Source organism: Lates calcarifer, linkage group LG6 (genome assembly GCF_001640805.2).
Source record: "Lates calcarifer isolate ASB-BC8 linkage group LG6, TLL_Latcal_v3, whole genome shotgun sequence".
Classification (NCBI taxonomy): Eukaryota; Metazoa; Chordata; class Actinopteri; family Centropomidae; genus Lates; species Lates calcarifer.
The window spans coordinates 10,116,155-10,140,020 of NC_066838.1; the positions used below are offsets into that span (position 1 = coordinate 10,116,155).

The 23,866-nt window shown below is 39.8% G+C and overlaps 1 protein-coding gene across 7 annotated transcripts in view; it reads right to left on the minus strand.

Moving 5' to 3' along the window:
• kazna (kazrin, periplakin interacting protein a) overlaps positions 1-23,866 on the minus strand; it is a 167,018-nt gene that overhangs the window by 109,616 nt on the left and 33,536 nt on the right. For 6 of the 7 annotated variants that reach the window (XR_007813384.1, XM_018688963.2, XM_018688964.2 and 3 more), the window contains exon 3: positions 2,287-2,476. Coding sequence is in view for 6 of the 7 variants with exons in the window: in XM_018688963.2 (XP_018544479.1) it covers positions 2,287-2,476 (190 nt within the window). In the remaining variant the exon portion in view is untranslated. Of the gene's footprint in view, positions 1-2,286; positions 2,894-23,866 lie in introns of those variants that run through there. The other variant, XM_051071156.1, reaches the window with a different exon arrangement.

The following is a 23,866-nucleotide window of genomic DNA, read 5'->3' on the forward strand; positions in this document are numbered from 1 at the left end:
ATTTCTCTATATAAGCTAAATCCGGTCCATTTAAGTCCAGGGGGAAACTCCTGAACTAGCCTACCACATGAGGATACTAGTGAGCTCAGAGGATAGACAAGGTGTACGATGGTTTAAGGGAGAGATGTGGAGGCTGGCTCTTGTGTGTGTTTTAGAGACAGCTGTGAGCTTATACCTCTCAACAGGCTACCACAAAAAGATAATAATATGTGAAGCACTCCCGTTTATTCATAACTGTCGCACTTGCTGGGATGAATGTAACATGCAAATGCAAGCCCCCCCCAGGCACAAGAAATGCAATTAAAGTAAGCTAGCCTGCTAGCAAGGTTAGTGCTGCTGGTAGTAACGTGCCATGTAGCACCCCCAACACAGCCTCCCTCAGGACTCTGCTGGCTGTGCAATGAACCAGCGACCCTTAGAACACACCTCCCTTCCCAACACAGCCACTAGTGATAAATTACCTAATCCCTCCTATCCCCAGCTGTGTCTATTATACATCCCAGGCTTGTAAAGGCCAGCTAGGAGGAGAGAGAGGGGCTTGAGAAAAGACTGCAAGAGGTGGGTGTGAAGCAAAAAAAAAGACTTATTGACAGAGACAATGACAAGAGGAAGATATACAGGCCAAACAAAGGCAGGAATCAGCAACTATAATCTTCAGTATCAAAAGGACATGTGTGTGTGTGTGTGTGTGTGTGTGTGTGTGTCATTTTTGATGCTGAAAAAAGAGGCACTCAAAACCACTTAGCACTGTGTTTTGAGACAATTATGTCTGACAAAATCCATCTGGAGAGAGATCTACAGATAGGTGCCAGCTTCTGAAAGTGTATCATTCCACAAAAATTGCTAACATTGTAAGAAAAGACCAGTCAGATAGTCCTTTTCTGCAGTCTTTGTGATGCTGATGTGAGTTTTATGAATCTTTTTTACAGATGAATGTGACTCCACTACCGAACATGCACATCTCAGGAATCATTTCAGCTCAGCAGAGAAGCAGCTACAAGGGACAATGACATCAGTGCTCAAACCCTCCCAGAGGAATGCTTGTCGTCACTCACGCTGGCAAACACACTGCTATGGAAACAGCAAGAGTGTGAGCGTGCATCGGGGTTAAAGGGATACCGCAAGGCACACACACAAAACAACAGGGGCAGTGCATTGAAAACAATGCTGACATATGACCTAACTGTTCCTGACCAGCTGTGTAAGGCAGCCTGTGTTCACATTTTCCTCTTTTAAAAAAAAAAAAAAAGCACTATAGAGGTCAACTGAGGACTAAATGATTCTCTGTCATTGTAAAGGGAAAGTTAGCCAACACAGTTTTTCCTTGTGAATGTGAGAGGGAGGAAATACAGCAGACTTATTACTGAGTTTGATCTCGGAAGTATGAGAGAGATGTGGTTTCAAAGCAGAGTGCTGCCAAAGCTGAGCTGGAACATATCCTATCAGATGGCTAACTGTACCAGCTGACTGCTATGGAAACAGCAAGAGTGCAAGACTATGTGTGTGCCAGAAGTTGAAAGGACATGGCAACGCATGGGCACAAATGCCACACTTGGCTTACACCGCCAATCCAATGCTTACTGCATGTCCACGGACGCTAATACACACATCTGTTCCCTGTCTATATGTTAAACTGAGTATAAAAAAGTTGGAAAGGGGCAAGCAAGCAGAGCAGCTGCAGCACACACACACACACACACACACACACACACACACACAGAGGACAGCATTCTACAGACTGGGCAGCCATTCAAACAGCTCTCGGTAACTGTAACCCACGGCAACCCTAAAACCAGCCCCCTCTCCCTTCCTCCTCAAGAGACACAGATCCATTGCCCAGTTAAGGGAGTACCGAATGAACTAGCAGACAGAGTGCCAGAGAGTGAAAAGAGGCTGTAACTTTACCCACTCTGCCCTCACTAAAGTGCAGCTCTACCCCCCTCTCTTAAAGGTTCAGGAGGTTAATTATTTAACATGAGAAGGGATTTGTGGGAGAACTGAGTGGACACAAGCTGGCAGAAAACCCTCATCCCTTTTGTTCAACTCATCCTCTCACTCTCTGACTTTCAAATATACACTGATTCCCATGGATGGAAGCGTGAACCGAAGCTTTTTCAACTCACTCTTGGACATCATCCATCACATGCAGAGAAGCATGTACACTTAGGCAACATACTGCAACATTACACACAGCTGCATCAGAGCGTACTCTTCCTTCTCCACATGTTCGCAGCCTCTCAGCACACACAGTTAATTTCACTCCACTCTCATAGCGGGCTCTCTTACCGTTGTGGTTGTGCTGCAGGGTCTCGAGCATGCTGGCAGAGGAGTCGGTCGCCCCCAGCTCGGCAAGTCTGCGGCTGGTGGCGCTCAGCTCTGACCGCAGGTTGGTCACCTCCTGGCTGGCCGACTGGATGGCCCCATCGATGCGCTGGGCCAACTGCTTGTTGTCATCCATCATTTTCAGGATTTTTGCCTGAGGAGGAGAGGGGAATCCAGACAAGGTGTCATGCTGACAAGTTGACCATTTCCCGTGAAGGAAGGTGTCCCCAAACAAATCCCTCCTCTTTCCCTTTTCTGTCTGTTCTCACTTCCTTTTTTTTAAATGAGAAAGCCAAGTTAAATCCTCAAAGCAGTTTGTCCTGTCTGTTAAAGAGAGGCATCCGGCTCAGGGGAAATGTGTATCTGCTGGAAGGAGTGTACGCTTTGGAGATAGTGTATGTATGGTGGGAGTGTGTCAGTGTGCGAGCATGCCTGTGTGTGCGCGTGTCTGAGAGTTCCGTAAGAGCATGAGTGTGTGAGAGTGTGTGTGTGTCAGAGAGCCAGCACTGCCCCTGTGAAATGTGCTCCCCGCAGCTGACTGTTGAAAGGACACAGAGCATTGAGAGATGACAAGCACCTTTTTAAATGGACTGTACCATTTGCAGAGGAAGTTGGGGGGGGGAGTGAGCTACACCATATAAGCACATGGAAGTCAGAGGTCCTCAGCACAGCTGCCTTCAGGAGATAGTGTGGTGAGGTTTGTGGAGGATTGTGTTTTTGACTGAACTGACACACAAGAAATTTCTCTAAGCCTGTATAAACTGACTTCAGTGAAACACTACAGCTTTTCCTCTCTCTCCCTCACTGTGTGTGTGTGTGTGTGTGTGTGTGTGTGTGTGTGTGTGTACTGCATGTGCCTCCTGCCATGGACTCATGGACAAAGAGAAGGAAATCATTAGTTTGGCAAAGAGGCAGTTGTGGGGAGAAAACAATAATAGTTATGTAAACAAAGCTTTCATCACTGTATCACAGCGAGGTATTTCTCCCTGCAGTACAAATACATTTTTAAAGCCCTGCTATAATGTTTGAGAAACATTCATCATAACAGACTGGCTTACTTGTCTGGCTTAAGTTAAAGAGGGTGTATATTTGTGAACTGGAGGAGCAGTGAGAATCAACACTCTGTCATTCCAGGGCTGTTAACCTTTTTTCCCCAACTGGACCATAAACCAAACTAATACTGAAGGGTTTAATTGATTATTGATCCACAGAAAATTAACATCAAGCAAAAATCCCAAATATTTGCTTGTTCCAGCCACTCATATGTGACAATCTACTGTTTTTATGGGTGTTATATAATTGGGAATAAATGGTCTTTGGAGTTTGGATGGATAAAACCAGAAACTGAAAGGCTACAATGTGCGCTTAGAGAAATTGCCAATGATGGGCGTCTGATGTTTTATAAACCAAATGCTTAACTGAAAAAAAAATAAAAAGATCAATAGATAATTTAGCTGCAGCTCAGAGCTTGTTTAAATCCAAAAGGATCATCTCCTCATTGTTATACTAAAAATGTTTGGGGTAGTTGGATTTAGATTTGACTTTTCTTTTCTTTTACCTTAACATTAAGCAGGAGAATTTGAGAATGCAAGTATGTATTTTCTCCTGCTTCATATTCACCCTGGCAAAGGGACAATGCTGATCATCCTCTTAATGGACTTTCCCAGTCAGGCTGGTGATTTAAACCATTTATATAAACACCACATGCCACACCTCAAAAAGGACCTGCAGCGAGTGAATTTCAATGTAACATAAATGCATTTTTCAGTATATCTTATATGTAACCCTTCCCAAGTTATGTTCTTCTTTTCTCTGTCTACAAATATAGGCAGCAGACACAGTGACTGCCACCTGTTTACAGATAAGGCTAATCATTCACTGCAAATGAAACATTAATGCTTCTTTCTCCTCTCTGCAGCAACACAGAGGGGTATTGTTGAAGGTATCTGCAGTCGGGGTGAGAAAACAGTTGCTTTTATTGTGGTTGAAGCACTGCAAGAGAGTGACATTATTCTCTACATGTCAAATATAGCACAGAAATCAAATACGAGACAGAGGGATACTAGACGCTTACAGGATAGAAAAGCCTCATGATGTATCCAGAGTAGCTCAATACTCAGACTGCAGAGGTGACAGGAAATTAACATGTTTGTCAATAGGCATCACATACTAACAAGGCTTAGAGGATTGCACTGCTTTTTTCTTCTTGTGACTACACATGTATCTATATATTGATTCATTTGATATACAGTGTCTGATGCATCATCGTAGTGTCTTCAGACATGACTAAAACTGAACAGGCATGCTACCTAAAATCTTCCAACATTTCTGTATTTGTGTTATCAGAACCAAACTCTATGAGAATCTGGTGACATTTGTGGGGAGGTTTGCTCAAGTTACCAGGAAACCAAGAAACGTCAGTCAAATCTGATCCAGTCACACCAACACTGTCCTAACGAAAGAGAAGCTGAGTAAAGTGCTCTAAACAATAACTCAAGATGAATTTCATTGTTGCTTATTTAGTAATGAATATTTAATGCTATGCAGAAACACTTAAAGCTGCATTAATCAATATTATTTTACAATGGAAAGTTGACTGCATGTTATGTGGAAATGATGCAGGCCTTTTAGTCTTTTTTAGCTTATTGGTTTGTTACAGCTCACGACTTTAATGTTTCACTGCTCTCATCAAATCTACTGTTTGCAACATCCAAACAACACACAAACAAAGGTAGTGACCAGTGAGTGAACACAGTGGAACCATACACTGATCAACCACAACATCTTTTTTAGCACTAGCCATATGAGCCACAGATAATTTTGTTGTATTTGATACTGAGTATTAATTATAATGTCAATAAAGATTCGATCTATCTGTCTCTCTATCTTAAAACCATTTACGAAGTAAGTAACATTAATCATTTTGTTACAATACAATGCTCTGCTGGGAAGCCTTGGGTCCTGACAGTCATCTGGATGTTACTTTGACAAGTACCACACATCTAAACATAGCTGTACACCAAGCACATGCCCCTATGGCAACAGCACTCCCCAGTGGGAGCAGCCTCCCCCAGCAGGACAATGCACCCCCCCACACTGTGAAAACTGCTAAGAAATGGCTCCAGAACACAACAAAAAGCCCAAGGCACTGACCTCCAATCTCCCCAGATTCCAATCCAGTTGAGCATCTACAGGATGCACTGAAACCAGCCGGATCAAGAAGACCCACATCACATCACAGTTGGCAGAGACCAAAACAGAGCTAAAAGAAGAATAAATATTGGACACAGCTCCAAATTAATGCTACTGTTGCTCCACCTCTGCTGTAATGAACATAATGTAAATAATGTATTTACAGCTTGTTGTGCTGCTCTCAACTGGCCTAAAAATTAAAAAAATAAAAGTAAAGAATTAATGCAGGTGTAGGACATAAAACCAAGTTTTTAACAGATTTCAAAGCAGAAATTCTTCCCTCCACACAGTCAGTTACAAATCATCATTCATGGTCTGGTTAAAGGACACAGCAGGACAGGGGGCTTGATGCCTCTAGATGACAAGAAGGGTATGTGTTAAATACACAATACTGCTACATCACTGAATGCCAGAGGTAAAAGTTTTACAAGATTGTTGACAGGGAAAAAAAAATCAGTTCTCATGCTCCCAGTATCAAACCCCACAGCCATGAGAAGATGTTTTGACACTATAGACTCTAAGTATCAGTTGTAAAAATAAGTATTTATAATTAACTACTCAGTATAGTTGTCTTTGGACCTCAGGGGTTAGGACAACTGCCCCAGTTCCCACCCAACACCCCATCTGCATCCTGCATTTCTCAGCTACTACCTGACATTCGGCTGTCAAAGCCTGCCCACTCACTCAGCAGTACAGCCGTGCTGTTATTGTTTCCTGAGGTTATGTGACCAAAGACCCCAACCCATTCTGCATGTGGTAAGCGCAGATCAGCTACCACACTGCACAAGCCAGTTATAAGTGACTGCGGTGTACTCCTAGAAAATGTTACTGTAGCCTCAGGCGCTCTGTGAGTGTGTATGGGGGCCCAAACATTGAGGTCCACACAGTTGTCTCAAATAAAACTTAACTGACCTCCCGCTACAGTATGCAAGCAAGGAGATGGGGAACAACAAACACACGAACACACACACTCACACGCATGCACACACTCACACACACGCACACACACTCCACCCGTTCATCCATCTGCCCAGACAAAAGTCACCCCTCCCGCTCAGTAAATGAACATCATGTTGTTATTTATAGACGACCCTGCTGCTGCATATGATACATTAGTCACGGGGGAGGGCAGGCTCAGACACACACACACACATATACACTGGGGGGCTAATAATCCCAAAGTCATTTGATGTTCATTAATGAAATTCATCTCTTGTCAGGTGTCATAAAAGTCTATTGGACCCTTCTGGGTAATTAAGATGCTACGCTGTCTAAGTGTGTAAGTGGATTTGTTTGCATCTATTTATATATCTAACTATCCTACCCTTACACTGTTTGCCTTGCCTCAGGAGCATGTGTCTGCAGAATGAAACCTGGATATACTGTATGCTGGTATACACATTTATCTCATTATGGTAATATCTGTCCGTATGGATATGCATGTGTAAAATGGGTAATTTAACATTTTACAGAACCGTCATGCTCTAAATGCCAAATATAATTTATCTGAAATTATCTTGCGACAGTAGCTTATTCCAGGGGTAATTTGACCATGTAGTTCATGTAGAAAGGACCATAAAAGCTAGATACAATTGTGGATTTTTCCTCATGTTTTAAGGAGAAAATGTTCACATGTTCAATTCATCTTGAAAAATAATTAAAATGTATTTTTTCCCCACTAATTTACTCAAAAACTGAAAGTGTATGTTTAGGTTCATGCTGAAGGAAAACCTGGGCTTGCAAAGAAAAAGTGACATGCACTGGAAAGTAGTTTGTTAACTGAACAGAGTTTTGGGAACCTGTCATCCTGCAGAAGAGAATTTGGGACATGAGCAGTGGTGGGGAGCCAAATGTACTTTCCTCTCTGGTCTTCTTACTGGCTAAGACTAGATCAAACCTAAATATGAGCATCTTTCAAGACTGCTGCAGCTTGTTTTTTTCATGAGTTGGCACTACTTCCTGTTCAGTGTCAATTTCCTACTCACAAAACTATACGGAACAGGAGCTTAAAAAAGAACAACATACTCATAAAAATGTTTCATGAGAAGTGGATCCATGTATTGCGGGTGCACCACATAAATGACCCATTGCTAAAATCTCTCTCTAGGGGCCTTAAATGTGCCTGATGGTCAGTGGAGTGAATCAGGACCCAGTGGCTGACTGACGATCAGTAATTAGTGGGGGTGCGGAGGGCTTTGGATTAACATATGAATGTAGACAGTGGGGAATGGGATCAGTGGTCTGCGACTGTTTTTCATTGTGACGTAGCGGAGTATCCGTCCACACAGCAGGACCATTTGCAGCCAAGTCAACAGATTCAACAGAAGTTATGTTAAAAAAAGACGTTACAGCACCGTACACAGTAGTTTTTAAGCCTGACTGATTTAGTTTTTTTACTTACTGGTGTGGAATTTTGTTGCTAAGCAATAACAGTCAAGACGCCCAAGTACCCACTGGGATGGAATTTGTTGCCTGGCAACAACAGAAACCAAATTCAGCTGTGGTAATTAAATTTAAAATAACAATAATAATAATACAGAAAACCTTTAACTATTACAACTTTGAGCGGTGTTTGTTTATCCCATGTTTTTAAGTCAGAAATTCCTTTCTCATAACAACAGTCAAGCTTAATTGTAATTGTGTCTTTAATAAATTAGAGCATTATGAAGCCTACTATAATTACTGAGATTAGTAGCATTTAAGAAGTATACCTATTCTATTCATAATTTTTTTTTTCTTCCATTTCTTAACAGTGGTTTTTCTGGGCTAGTTTCAGCACAACAAAAGAAATAGTCACTGTTTTGTCACACTTGTAGACTTTTTATTTGATACATTTTTTTTTTTTTTTTTTTTTTTGAGGTGTAAATAATGAGGAAGGTGTAATTCATTGTACAAATGAAAGGCTGATGTGATAAAACATGAGTGGGTCTTCAGAGGAGGCTTTTTACTGAAGCTTACAGTGACATCTGTGTGGAAGTGTAGCTTTTTTATGTCTTAGGTTTGTCATAGACCAGAATAGGTTTGAGGTTTTTTTTGTGCTATACTTGCTAAAAGACTGAACAGGCAGCCAAAGACTGAGATAAGTTATTCTGCTTCTTTAAAAAAAAAAAAAAAAAATCCAAAAATAAACTTCATTAATTAATCACTGAATGTGCCCAAAGGAAACTTTTCCCAGAGGAGAATGCAGACGATACACAGAAATACTAATCACATCATAAACGTTGTCAAACTGATTGTAAAAAATATATTTAACATGCATCATTCACACGGGATGAAACCTTCATTAACAAGCAAGTATGACTCTAACTCTACAAAGGAGAATGTATTATATTTATATTTATTTTATAGTACTTTCTGCTTATAGCAGTCAAGGTTCTGCCTCTAAGCCAGGGTCGCTGCTGTGCAGATAATCTTAATACAATGTAAAGATACCTTCACCACAGTCTTTGTTCAGTGATTCAGACTATGCCTCTGCAATGCAGAACTTATGGGCTGCACCAAAATCACCTGCTCATTGATAGCATCTGGAAAGGCCAGCCAATGAGGTGGAAAAGGTGCTGTAATGCGGGGCCATGCCGATGTGAATTCTCAGGTTGTTTCTTTCTTTTTTTTCCTTTATTCGAGCAAAAGGAAATGGTTTAATGTCCCCAGAGGAGTAAGGAAATAGAGTTTTTGTAGCTGAACGTTATCTTGATCTCTTATCAAGATCATCTTATCTTAGGGCAGAATGGAGCTCAGCAAAAAAAGTCTTTCTCTGCAGAGTCAGAACACACAGTACTCACAAATAACAAACACACACACACACACACACACACACAGTGGTGGAGAGGGAGAAATAGAGGGAGGCATTGGAAAAATAGAGACAGAGCGAGAAAGAGACAGAGAGTAGAGAGATGTTTCCCAATGAGATCATAACATTTACCAGGTCTGTGTCATTTATGACCACTGTTGTGAGAAAACTCTTTTATCTTGTCTTTCGTGGGTAGAAGCTGCAGACAGCACCCAAAGGAAAGAAACCAAATATGCCCTCAGGCTTCTTCTACAAATAGAGAGTGTATACTGGGGCAACAGATCCTGCGTGACAGGATCAGAGTGATCAGAAACTATTGTGTTCTTCCTCGAATGAGTCACTGCTATAACCAAACAACCAAAACACTTTCAAGGAAATATACAGCAAAGTTTTTGTTTATCAGACCTTTCTGTATTTGCTCTTGCTCTTGGTTATGACTTTGCGTATCAGCATTATTGTTAATGTTTAACCGTAAATTCTGTTACAGTTCACTGTATGTAATAATGATGTATTTGTATAATGAAGCAACCCAGTTTTGTGACATAACAAGATATCTTGTTGCAGACCTACTCCCTTGTGTTACTGTAACTTGGCAACTGCCAAATGCTCCTCCTCCATCCAGATGCTTCCCAGTACAATCAATGATGGAATCCAAACCCAGCTAAACAGACAAAAAATTAGGCGAAAATAAATCCTTTGACTTGTGAAGTGAAATCACCAGGCTTTTCTCATACGGGACACAACCCAGATGACTCAAGTGCAAAATGATGTTCTGCTGCTCTGTGCCAAAGTTACTCAAAAGCACACTGACTCAATGATTAGCAGTCTTTCCATATCAATAGCAGTGTAGACTATCTCAATCATGCATAAAGGATCATTTGTGCAAAGAGGGAGCAGACAAGTCACTGTGTGACATAAGAAGGGTTATGAGCTCATTCCAAGCAGGGTGGGTCAAACCGAGACAAAGAACAGACACAAGCCTTATGAAAACATAGAATTATGTTCACTGCACTAATCTGTTTATTCTCAGTTCTCCTCTTCCTTCACTGTTTAAACTATCGGAAAATGGATAACACAGAGCAGCTGGAGGATAGGAGAGAGACAGCTCAGGGTGCAGCAGCAACTGCCTGTCAAACCCCGAGGGATTACAAAGACAGTTGTATAACTGAAAGGTCACCGGTTTGACACCCACAAAACCTTGTGTTAGTCTGAGCCAGCGAAATTCCCAAAGTGTTAGTGAGGGACACTAACTTTAGTTGCTTAAGTTTGAGGATGTTGATCAACTTTCAGATCACATTCCAGTGGATTAACATATGTAAGACACTTTGACAGATGCCCATTATAATGCTTAATTAAAGCTGCACTAATTCATGTTTTTACACTTTTCTTTGAGTGTAACTAAGATCATTGTTTTGGTTTTCCAGCAACACTGCTCTCATCAACCTTGTTTCTTAGTAGGCAGCTGTTTTCAGGGAAAAAGCTCAGATGAATTCATTGTGCGCTCTCCCTGCCCAGCACCAGGTAGTCAGGAATGAGCTTATGGATATTTAGCAGCTAAGAAGGCAGAGGGTGACCAGCAATACACAACAACTATAAAAGAAGAGTGGATATTGGATATACTGGATAGCTAGCTGGATAGGTAAACAGGTACATAAATAATATTATATTTTAATATAAATATACATTGTTTGCTAACATTTTTGCCCTGACAACATGGTGCCACTAAAGTTTTTCTGTGTTCTCCTTAGTTTTTACTCTTTGTTTATCCTTTTCTTTCATTTTTTAATCCCAATCTTTCTATGCTCCTTCATTATTGTTCCATCCTCAAGACTGTCTGTAATTACAATCACCTCACTGAGATGAGCAACTCATGTCAGGCAGCAAACAGGCTCTTGGTGAGTGGATATTGATGCCTTTGCTGTCCTTGCCACCGTCAGCACTGCATGTACTGCCAGCTAAGAAATAAAATACACAGATGCAGCCGGGTAAACACAGTTTGTTGACTCACACTGATAAGTTCTCCATTCTGTCTGACAAGGGGATGGGGATGTTCGAGGTGGGGAAGTGTGTTATTGGAATGTCCTCATCCCAACTCTCCCAGTTCCTCTAATCTCTTGTCCAATTCACGCTAAGCTCTTGCTCACATTCTCCCACCTTCAGATGCCCGCCTGTCAGCGTGAGGCAGATCCAGACAGCGATGGCAAACAGACATTTTTTTGGGCCATGCCAATGGACCCTGGCTGCCATGGTGGAGGCTCAAGGCTAATCTCACACATAAACAGGTTTGTGGGCTTTGATGTGAATTAAGATACATGCTCCTTTGAAGTGAGACAAGCAGGGAACAAAGAGCTCGCACAGGTTTAAAGGCAAAACAGAATAATGTTCGGTTTGATTCTGGGTGCGTGATACCATCGATCACCTTCCACTGAGGCAGGTGAAGGTTGTGTTTGTGTTAGAGATGGTGGAAGTGGATTTTGTGCTTGAGAAGACATCCTAACCTTCAAACACAAAAACCACCATTAAAAAAACCTTTCTGCTGAATAAATGCAGTGAGAATTTCTGAACACATTTCAAAACTTGATCTGGACTCCTGATCTGGTTTAGACTGATTTTTTTGTCTATTTCAAGTACACATAGCATTTCATTGTCAAAAGAATTATTACATTAAAATATATTACATGTAGCATATAAATATTGACTATTTATTGTCCAAGTGTTGTCAGATGATCAAATACATCTTAAAAGAACTCACTAAGATCCAGGCCATCTAACTTAATAATCTGGTTAGTTCATGTTTACTGAAAGACCAAAAATATTTTGTAAAGGAGAATCTGGTGAAAAAAAAAAAATCTGGTAATTTACACAGCTGCACTTGTTAATAAAGTGATTTAAATTTGATTATGTTCCAATGGGTTATATTGTACATCTGTAGTACTTTTCTATAATGTATGCTTAATATACTCAAAGTAATATATTTCAAACTATGCCTTTTAATTACATCAGAGAACTGCTTCTCTTTAAAATCAATATTAAAATAGAATAGAAAGTCTCATTAGCATGATGATTATGTGTATGCTGCATCTGTAAATGTGTTAAAGATCACTATGGTTAACAGTATACAGTTGCTAAGAAATTAGTGAAGCTTAGTTCTATTTTAGAAGCAATTTTCACATCCACACACAGATGTTTGCAAAACAACATGAACAAAAGAGCCTTTTCAAACTCCAAATGCTGGAGACGGCTGAACAAAGATTCAAAATGCAGTTCACGACTGCCATTAAAATGAGTCCTAAACAATGTCATTGGCTGGTGGCCTGAAGAGCTCACAGATGGTCCATTTTTCCTGCTGAAAGGGAATGTGTGGTTGCACGTCTGATGCTGTTAGCGCTCTGTGAACTAAAATCCCTGCGTAGGTGTGTGCTCTTTCAGTTAGTGCAGTTAATTGCATGTGTGTATGTGTCTGCATGTATGTCCATCTTTCTCCGTGTGAGTGTGAGAGAGCGAGAGAGAATAATTGTGTGTTTCAGGTTGAGGGGCACCTCCTGTCTCTTCTGCTCAGTATTCAGCAGCCGTAGTCTCTGTGACGAGGATTGAGAGAAGCTCTGTTTAGGTGCTGTAGGGGGGTTGACGCTCGCTGGCTTGATGCATCCTTTCAAAACCACTTTCCTTCAAAGGCACAGCACATGGATGACAAGCTTTTCCACACTTCAGCAACAAAGGTGGTGAAAAATACCAAACAGATGTTTATTTACAACAAAAGAAGAGAAAGAGGTTTTATACAACAGAAAACAGAACCATGCAAAGTTAAACTGAAATTAAAATTTCTTTTTTGCTGGGAATTTCACTTATATATCCTCATGTTTGTTTTGATTAGTTTACTACTATTTCTGGTACCACTGACAATACTGGTTCTGTAAAATGATCGTTGAATTATCTGCATGGGTGAGAAATCACTTTACTTCCAGCAGTCTGGCTTTAACCCAGCTGGTTTGCCAAAGATGTTACCAGCTGCTTTATACCATCTATGATTTCATCACCCGATATGTAACTATGTCATCAGCTACACCTTAATTGATGCCATGGGAGACGTGCATGAAGAGGCTTTACAAGGGGTTTTCTGCAAATATGTAACCCATCTGTACTATCATTAGTATCTTGCAAGTTTTAGCTCCTTAGCAACTATTTTCAAATGCATGTTATCAATAGTTTATTGAGCTATTTTTTCTCACAGTTCCAAGGAACTGTTGTTTGTTATTCATTTCTGCATGGTATGAAAATCAGTTAGCTGTTTAGCTGTTGAAACCTCCTTTATAATGTAGCTTTTGATAAAAAATAATGCAGCCTTGATGTTTACTTGATGGATTACATGACTCAAGATTTGAATTTCATGTCGTGAAATTTTATAGAAGCCTATGGATGAGCAGTAAACAAAATACACGGTTTAAAGACTGGATTATAAGTAATTTATGGTCATTAGTAAGTTTCCTAAGACATGCAAAATTACTAGTATAGGTCTTCAAGATAACTAGTTTTTCATTCAGATTTGTTCAAATCCCCCATCTTGAATTTAAATGGTATGAAGCCTCCACAGGACAGGATCAGTGCGACTCAAACCAAACTAAGCAGAGGTGAATATAGATGTTGCTGTTCAATGGGAATGTACTTCTTCGATGGATTTCAAGTCAAGTCATAACCATCACTTAAGAATATATGATTGCTGCAATATGCAAAGACACATGAAAAATTAAATCATAATTGAAAATACCATGATGATGTTGGTTTAACGGTTTATTTCCCTCTAATACTCATATCTGGATTCAGCTCAGTGCCAGTGAGTTGATCTAGCGCAGCATACCAGACTTCATTTTGTAAATTAATGTAATTCATATCAATTCCTAATGATGTTTACACTTGATTCATTTGCAGGAGAATTAACTTGGCTCCCATTGTCATTACGATGACAGAGAAGAAACAGGAATTAGTTATAGGGATGGAGAGAGAGGCCTCTAAAAACACCATAGGGAATCAGCTTTTCCATCACTCCTGGCGTTCTCCATTGTGCTTCTTCTCAAAATATGCAGATCTTTGCAAATGAACTCATTACCTCCAGTATTAAATTAGTGCAGAGTGCTTGCCGACAGCCTAAGTGCTGATTATGGGAACAATAGAATGTAGACACCTATGGGTGTTTTGTGATTACTGCCTGAGCTGAGGAGGCAGGGACCAGACAAAATCAGCACCTGTACTGCATGAGGTGCAGGGTTAATGTTGCTGTATGGGAGTGGTGAATGATCATAAAATGAATATCCCTGATGTCACAGATGCTTGGTATTATTCTTCCTGTTTGCCCCATAGTGTTCATGACCAAATAAGCTAAACTCCAATATTAGTGTTAACAGACTGTGGACACTCAGTTATTAATTAAAAGGATCATTCTCCTAAACGGGAGAGAACATGACTACAGTGAAGCCCTGAACAGAATTAGGGTGGCAGACTTAGGTTAGGTAATACTAGCCCGGTGTTTTTGGAACAGTGACACAGGAAGTAAGTCAGTGAATGTGTCTCGTTGTCATACTTCAGCCAACAGGAGAGGTTTTTTGTTTCCTGTTTTCCCCGACAGTTCAAAAAGTTGGGTATAAACAGATGTCAGGCTAGGGTGCGGTCCAGATAAAAGGTCTTGGTTTGGGTTTCTATTTGAATCCACAAAAAACTCTTCAGTGCTCCATTTTTTGATCTACTGCTACTAGAAAAACATAATTTAGATCAATCCTAAATTAGCATATTCACAGAACGGAAAATTATTAAAGTTGTGTTGTGAATCTTATCAAACAAGAGACACACACTTGTTTGAAGGTAGTACTGCATTATGACAAGCCACTAACCTGCACACTCACCCACCTCACCTGCACACTCACTGAAGGAGTGCTGTCATGGTTATGTAATGTAGTCAAAAGTGATTATATCTCAATAAAAAAACAACAACTTTCAAAGTATTTTCTTTTATGAAACCAAATCACTTCCAAGTAACTGAAAAAACAAACCTGGGTACAGTGTAATGTATAGGCGCTAAGCCAGTCTATTAACACCATTTTTTATTTTTGCAAAGTAGTGTGGCTTGGAGCTTTTTTGGTTATGAATTACTGTTCATAAAGCAAAGTAAGTCTAACCTCTCTCCTTTTTTAACAGTTTCAAAACCTGAGTACAGATTTCAAATATCTGAACCAGGTACAAAAATGCAGGACTGCACTGAGCACACTGTGACAAAAAGATTAATATACCTGTTTCGTTCCTGCCAGTTCTCCCTCTGAAGGTTACTTACATATGTATCCAGGTCAAATCTAAAAGTACTTCCTCCTGTCTATGCAGAGTCAGATGAAAGGTCTTCTATGTATGACCCTAAGCTGTCAGAGCAGCACATGGCTCAACATCCAGCCAGCCACTAAATGGAAAGCAAATGAAGAAAAGGGCTGTATTAATGGAGTGGTGAAAGAGGAGCTGAAAAGTGCGATTTAAAAATAAATAAATAAATAAAAAAATCTTCCAGAGACTAATCTGAGTTTTGCCAATAGGGAGATAAAGCACCAGTGTTTGAGGATGCCTTGCAGCTGTCACCAGTCCAGTTCAGAGTTCTGCATGGTTGGGATTAGTTTGCTAGCTGTGTATCCAAATATGATTTTCTAACCCAGTGAGCACACTGAGCCCCCCTGTGAAGTCATTTATAATTGCGGAGTCTTAAAGAAGTGAAATAAGCAGGGGAGGAAGGTGAGGTAAATATTGACATGTCAGTCATTCAGATCGCCAGCTGTGAATATGTGTGTGTTGATATCTGCATGTGGCTCTTCTTCCTGTCACATGAGTAAAAAGTGTTTGACTTAAGGACGCTTCAGTTCAGAGGTTCCTCCAGCACTCTCATTGCTGACTAAACAACGCTCCAGCCCAAATTTAGTAAAAACTAGTAAGAATGGATCTTCTGAATTTTCTTGTCTTTTCACCTTGAAATTATTTGCCTTAAATCAAGTTTGAGTTTTGTTTTTTTTTAGTGTTATCATTAGTTATTGCATTGATGTACAAAAACAAGTGTGAAAATAATAATAAAATAAAAATTTAATTCCCCAATCAATAATTCTATTTCATTAATCTACCTTTAAATGACAAATTCATTTTATTTTTCAATGAAATCTGAAAATCCATTTTTGAAGGCTTTTATACTTCCAGACATCCTCTATTGCAGAATGACTAAAAGGCTGCTGTTGGGAATGATTCCCATAATTCTACTTAATTTATATCAGTGGGACAAGACTCACAGGTGGACCTCAAAGGCGCACGAGTGATCAATCTGGACGAGAGGTCTGGAGGAAGAATTACCATGATTTATGGCCTTTCTCACTGTTATTTACTACTCGTGTCAAATGCAGCCAGATAGGAGGCAACTCGTGGGAGCATCCCGATGAGGGCAGAGGAAATCAAAGATAGCTAAAGTGTAATTATCTGAAGGAGAGAGAGGAAGAGGAAGAGAGAGAGAAAGGAGGAGTGCTGAAATCGTATCCTTGTGTCAATATAAGTGTGTCCACAGCTAAACACTGAGGTTCAATAAAGTGATTTAGACAGTTCATGGTAGAGAAACACTGTGAAACAAACAGTTCAAAAATATTTCCTCCTTGTAAAATTGTGACAGTTGAGAGAGGCAATAATGTGGATGAAGCATATTTCCTTTTTCAGTTTTTCCAAACAGTCAGAGGAAAAGATTGTGAATTGTACTCTGCATGGCTCAGTCAAGTGAATGATCAATATTCAGTAACACTCTTGGTCTGATGAGTCATTCAACTAATGATACTGCCTGGATCAATGGTCTGCTGCTGAAAAATTCATTCTATTCTTATTCTAAACTTAATGCACACCCTCTGCAAATATAATGAATATTTCATGACAGTGGCACACATTCTGACATCAGAGCGGTGTCTGACTGCGCCCTTTCTCTTTCTTTTTCCTTAAAACTTTGAGAGAAATTTGTCAACATCATTTATAGTGCTGAGGCAGAATCTCACAGCAGTCTTTCTGGGCAGTGACAACCGCTTCAAAGCGAGGCAGGATCTTCCATTATAACACTGGTGTTTACATACTGTGATCATCTGATCTTTTCGAGCACAGATACAGAACAGCAAACACAGGGAGGGAATTCAGACGTAGAAACTCTGACCTTTTTTTAATTTGGCAGGAGCTCAGTCTGGTAGCGAAGTTATCAGACCTTTCCATCAAAATTAATATGAATCGATATCAGTCAGAAATGACTCTGCATTCTTTCACTCTCCTGATTGTAACTGGGTAATCGACCCCAGCAGAACCCTCACATAGATCATGCTAATTCTACCTTAGCTAGGGTCATTTCCATTTCCTCCAGTTAATTAATGCACAAAACATATTCAATTCATTTGACAGTACTAATTGAAAAATGTCAATCATTTTCCTAAAACATTCACCGGCTCATGATTTGCATATGCCTAATTTCTAATATAGTGTCTGGAATTGAAATGTAAATGACTGCGAGCCATTAATATCCAAATGTAAACCATGGGAGACTGCTACCTCACCCTTACTTGATAACGAATGGCGTTGTCTTCACATAGAGGTCACACTGCAGCTACATGGCTGAAGACAGCCTCTGCAGTGTTGTGCTACATTACCCCACTCTCACTCTGGACTTTCCATGTTCCATGTACACACAGTCTAGAAAGATGGAAATAAACATACTATAAAAAAAATAAATGGTTATAATATTTATTTTCAATGTCAGGCAGTAGAGGCTTTGCAGTGGTGAATGCAACTGCATTGCAGATGTGCCAACAAGAGACTGCCCTCTCCAGAAAAATGACAGCACTGGTCACTGTTTCAAACAGCTTGCGACAACCAGAGTTTATTTTCAGAAAAACAGGATGAGTTCCCTTCATCATGTAGCTCAGTGTGAGGACAACATTACTTCCTATATATGAATTGGATGAGGTGTTCCCTTATTTGCTACTTGTATAGCTTAATTTGGATTAATCTCAACTTAAACTACTTGCTTAACGGTAGGGAAACCTTGTGAAACCAACTGGAGCAGCTGTGGTTCAAGAGGTGGAGCAGTTTGTTGGTGGCTCAATCCCTGGCTCCCCTTGTCTACACATTAATCGATAACTCAGCAACACTGTTGTTAACTAACATGGCGGACTGCCTTAAATGTTCCAAAACAACTGCAAAATGCAATATTTGCAGGGGGCATACTCACCACAAAGGGGGAGTGACACCGTATTCAGTGACCCATCAGATTCTGTGAACTGCAGAAACAATGACTTTGCCTTCAGGTTAAGTTATGTGAAGTGCAAAACACCCATGATTTATTCAATGAATGATAAAGTAGAATAAATATTATTTTGATTGTGTTGTTTTTACTTTAGCTGCTATGGCTTGTGCAGCCATAGCACAGCCCCCCAGTGAGGAGCAAAATGACTGAGTACAGGGTTAATGAATGTCTCAGAGCAGTCATAAAACATGTGGTAAAAGCTCTACAACCATTCAACACAGTACAATGACTATGGTTTAGGTCTGATAGTTAATTACCATAGTTTCTATTAGTATCAGTGTCATGTTTTCTGGTAATTGGTCCCTAAATCAGTGACCAATAACATGATCAAAAGTGAAATTAAAAAAGTACAGTACAGATACCTTCATTCCACACCAAAATATATTTTAAAAAAGATTTGGGACTTGAAAGGATTCAGATTTGGTAAGAGGCCCTGGAACTGGATTCAGGTTTGATAATATACTTTCAAATACCATCTACACCAGCCATCCATCAAAATATCTTCCCAAATAGGGTTTATGGTTTTATATCAACTTAATGCTCCTTTGCCTTTGCTCCTGAGAGACGGCAGTCACAAGCCACAAGGTGTCACTAGCCAGGAAAATGTAAACATAGGATTTTTAAAGCATTGTGCGGGGTAAATTCAAGCAGGAAGTTGTATTGTTCTCATAGCACAGCCAAACGTTACACTCTTCAGCACTAGGGATTTGGGTTTACATCCTGTCTCCTACCAACAGTCAACACTGGTTTCCTTAATCCTTCCCTAACGGTAACAAATGCTCTGTTACTGTATGGATGCTTTAATCCCCAAGCCCCTACCCAATCGTGAATGCATGCCGTTTTTTCTTTCTTTTAGTTTGCATGGGTGGCCCTAGCATAAAATCAAACCTGAGATCAAAGCAAGTGTTTCTACACTGTAATCCTAACATCACTCATCTTCCCTGATGACTTCCTTAAAGACTGTGCATTAAAAGAATTGTGCTTTCCCAGTACTGTGAAGGGAAAAATATATGTCATGTCACAGATGCTCATATCATTGAGCTCCATGTGTCTCTCTGTGTTGGCTATTGGGTTTTTTTTCCCCACAGATGCAATGTGTAAGCAGGGGCATGACAGCTCTATCCACCCATACTGTCATCAAAGGAGACAGATTTTTAAGACAGCAAATACACACAAGAGGCATACATACTGTGCCTCATATATGTTATGGCATTTTATTCAACCTTGGGACTGATTACTACAATATATGTTATAAAATCACATACATAGTGACAGGAATACATATTTAAAAACTGTATTGATAAGGTTTCAAGAAAGCAAATAAATAGACCAATAACTTACCAAATAATAGACCAGTTAGACCAGTAGAGAGAGGGGGATATCAGGATACAAAGACTGATTTAAGAACTGTGATACAGCAAATTGCATACTTGCTTCAGGATATTGCTCTCACTGCTCCGAGCTGAGATCTTGCTGATGCTGCTGCTGCTGCTGCAGATAGATATGAGCCATCTGCAGCAGCTTTCAGCGTGGCAGCACTTCCCCATCACACAAACCATCTAATAACTCGTGCCAGATAGTCAGATGCTACACAATATTACCTTCATCCAAAAGTATTCCCCCGGGAGCGACACCCAATCAAACTCACTTGTCTTTTGCCATCCAAATCATGTTACACTAATAATGTTACACACTCAAACAGGCTTACAGGATTACAACCTTCTCTGGAACCTAGAATCAGTGCTAAAAACAAACATGAAAAGGATTTTGCAAGAAGATTATTTCAGTATATATGTATGAGTCGCTTATCATGTAAAAGCAAAAGCATTTCAGCAAAACCACATCTAGCTTTAATTTATTTTAAAAGCCCATCTGAAATCCTATCCTCCACATTATTGAGGAATATTCAAAAATGCAGACTCAGTCAAAGAAATGTGGTGCATTTAGCAATTTGTGACCCCCTGTGAATACACAGAGCTCATCTGAATAATGTCCAGTTATCCAGGGGAGGCAGCTGGATAGTTGCCGATAATGCAAAGGCCGTTCGTTTTACCAGTTCCAATGTGTTGGTGTGTGTTTTGTTTTTTTCCCCATTCCTAATTACAGATAGCAGCAGTGCTTGTTTAGTTGATGCTAAAAGCCTCAGGGGAAGAGGACACAATTGCTTGCTGAAAAAATGAGAGTCATTTGTTCTAATTTAATATTTATCTATTGGAGGAGGCTGAGTTATCAGAAGGAGCTAAATTGAAAGACGCCCAAGCGTGCCCAAACAGAGTCAGCGAAAAATACAGAAAAACAGCCAGCTCTGATGACCCTCACACAGAAACTGATGAAAGTAAAGGTATGGGAGGAGGACATGGGTGCTTTAAGTGTGCAGATGTGAGAGTTTATGAGAGACAGAAAAACAAGGTGAGAGAGCAAGATGTGGACTTTGCATATATGAACATTACAGCAGTTCACAAGCATTTTGTGTTCTCTATGTTTAAATTCACTGGCACAAGTGCAGCTATAAGCATTCCTTTGGCATTCGTAGTTGCTATAGTTGAGTCTGAATCTACAGCCAGAGCCTGCTTCAATTCTGCATATTTCGATTATGCAAAAATAATTTGTTGGTTAAGAATTCAAGAACTCTCTTCCTTGCAAACCCCCCCCCAAGAAAAAAAAAACATTGCACAAGCTGTTCTGAAATGAAATTATTTGGAATGCATTCTAGCTCCTAATCCTGTCTATGGAGCTCTGATTGGCTCCGTTGATTCTGCCGCCAGGAAAACAGCTGTCAGAAAGCACAATGCAAGACCTTCTGTGGAGATATACATGGCTGTTTAGAGATCTAGAACCAGGCCTAACTCATTCCTGATGGTTGTTTATAAAAATAAATAAATAAATAAAAAGTTTTAGCTTCCTCCCCTACAGATCTGAGTGGAGTGAAGGACTGTTTAGTATAGGGATGAAATGGTTACTAGTTTCACACTAAACTGCAGTAAAATTCCAGATGGTTAGCATTACAATTTCAATTTCAAATGATCATTAAAACCATGTTTGATCACTACTCCACACATTCTAGAGCATGGTTGTATTTTGGTTTATACACTCCTGAACAAAATCTTATATTTAGTATTCGCATTTTGCGCTGGTGGATCGTAACCAGGTTGTAAGTAAAGCTCTAAAATGCAAAAGAAGAAACAGGAGCAAGAGAAAAAAAAAAAGAGTAGATAATTTACTGAAAACTGCATTTAAGCATAAGTCACACAACCACCATATTTTGTTCATTTAAAACCTGGCAGTTGTCGAATTGGTGGTAAAAATGTTTCTATATAAGACTCCTCTGTATTTATCTATCACTGTCTTCTTGAGACTCATTTGTATTTATGTAAACTATTCATTGTGTCATTGCGTATATTCAAATGTAACACAGTGCATGTGTATAAAACTGCATGCATCAGTACTTTTCAGTACATTTTAACAATACAACAGTAATACTGATAACCAATAATTCTGGCCATTCTAGTCATCATATAAAATTTTCATACCGCTTTATGTCTAATGTAATGACATGCATTCCTGTGCCATACTACCACAGATGAAGCCAAAGTGAAGAACTGTACACATAGTGGTTGTAATAATGTGGGTGAGCTCTGGCTGTTGTCTTGATTATACAAACATGTTCGACTGTAGACTGTAATTACACTGCATCAGAGTAATGAGACTGTAGTTGTTCACTGGGTGTAATAAACTTAAACAAGTCAAGTATTTAACCAAACATTCTGTATTAACTGGTTAAAAAAAAAAAAAAACAATAGGTGTACCATTTCACACCTAGGTGGTACCAGAGACTTGTTGGGAACCTGTAACAGCCCTCCTTTCATTTAGTGCCTTGAGTGTGGAATAACCTTTAGGAAACAACTTGATGCGCTTGTCTCTGAGTGATGTAAAAACACTGATAAATATATACAAACTCTTGAGCTCTGAAAGATTGCCATGGCCATGATGGAAAAATGTAGTTATTTTACACAGATCATTGTATTTTCTTGCCTAACAAGTGCCCAATTTATTTTATAAACACTGGCTATTTTGGCATGAGACTAGCTCATAGGTCAGACTGAAATGCTAAGTACGGTCAGACAAATTGTAACTGGTTTGCCTGTGGTAACGTCAGAAGCTTCTGGCAAAGGTTCTTACTAGACTCCTTCAATAAAATATGTGAATTCATTGTTCTGCCCAGGGATTCAGAAATCAATTTGAGTACACTTTTATGCAAATCGAGTCCACTGCCCAGGTAAGTCCTTTGAAACTGCCTCAATGAAATTAGAAAGGGTTAGACATGCACAGACAGTGGCACTGAGGACTATGAGCAGAGGAAAAGCGCTGTTATCTATTACCTGGGCAGCACTGTGTTCATCCTGAGTGTGTTGGCTTTGTAGCCGGGACTCAGTGGGCCTCATGGGAAACTGAAACCTAATCCCATTTACTCTGGTATTTAACCACAAGGAGATCTGCCCTGTCTACTTTTACAGTCTGTAATCGCTGCCCAAGATCAAAGACAAGACTGATATCACTCAATGTTAGGGGAAAAAAAAAGTTATCCCTGAGCGAAGTTAAAGACAGAAAATGCGGAAAAGTGAACCGAGGAGTTTTGACCACTTGTTTGTGCAGGTTCGGTCCTCTGTTTTTTTGCTGTTGCCTTAAGTGTCTTAAGAGCGAGAGGCTCTGCAGACAAATATGCCCAATGGAGCAGGCACTCTTCAATATTTCTGAGACCATGATAATAAGAACGCATCAGGAATGTGTTATGACAATCAAGTAGTTGAAATGAAATATCAGAAGCAACTGTTATTGCAGTTAGACTATATTAGAGTGCAATCCACAAGCTACAGTAGTTTCATTTTATTTTTCAGATGGATTGCTAATTTGTCACGTGGATAATACCACCATTCCCTGTATCGCCCTTGAGCTTAAAGCCTTGCAACTGAGAAGAATTTGCATTAGAGGCATGATTAGGACATTGCCATAGATCTGTGTATGATTGGATGAGCAGGGTAAGTAGCACATGGGGTAATTCAATTAGATTTCCCCATCTTCCATTGAGATATACTCTCTGTATATACTCTGTTTTTGTGTGGATGGATATATTGTGAAGAATGGAATTTTAATTAAGATGCCACAGTGGCAATTCATATTTCTTTTGGGTTGAAGACTATAAATCCCGCCAAAAGATACGTTTTTAG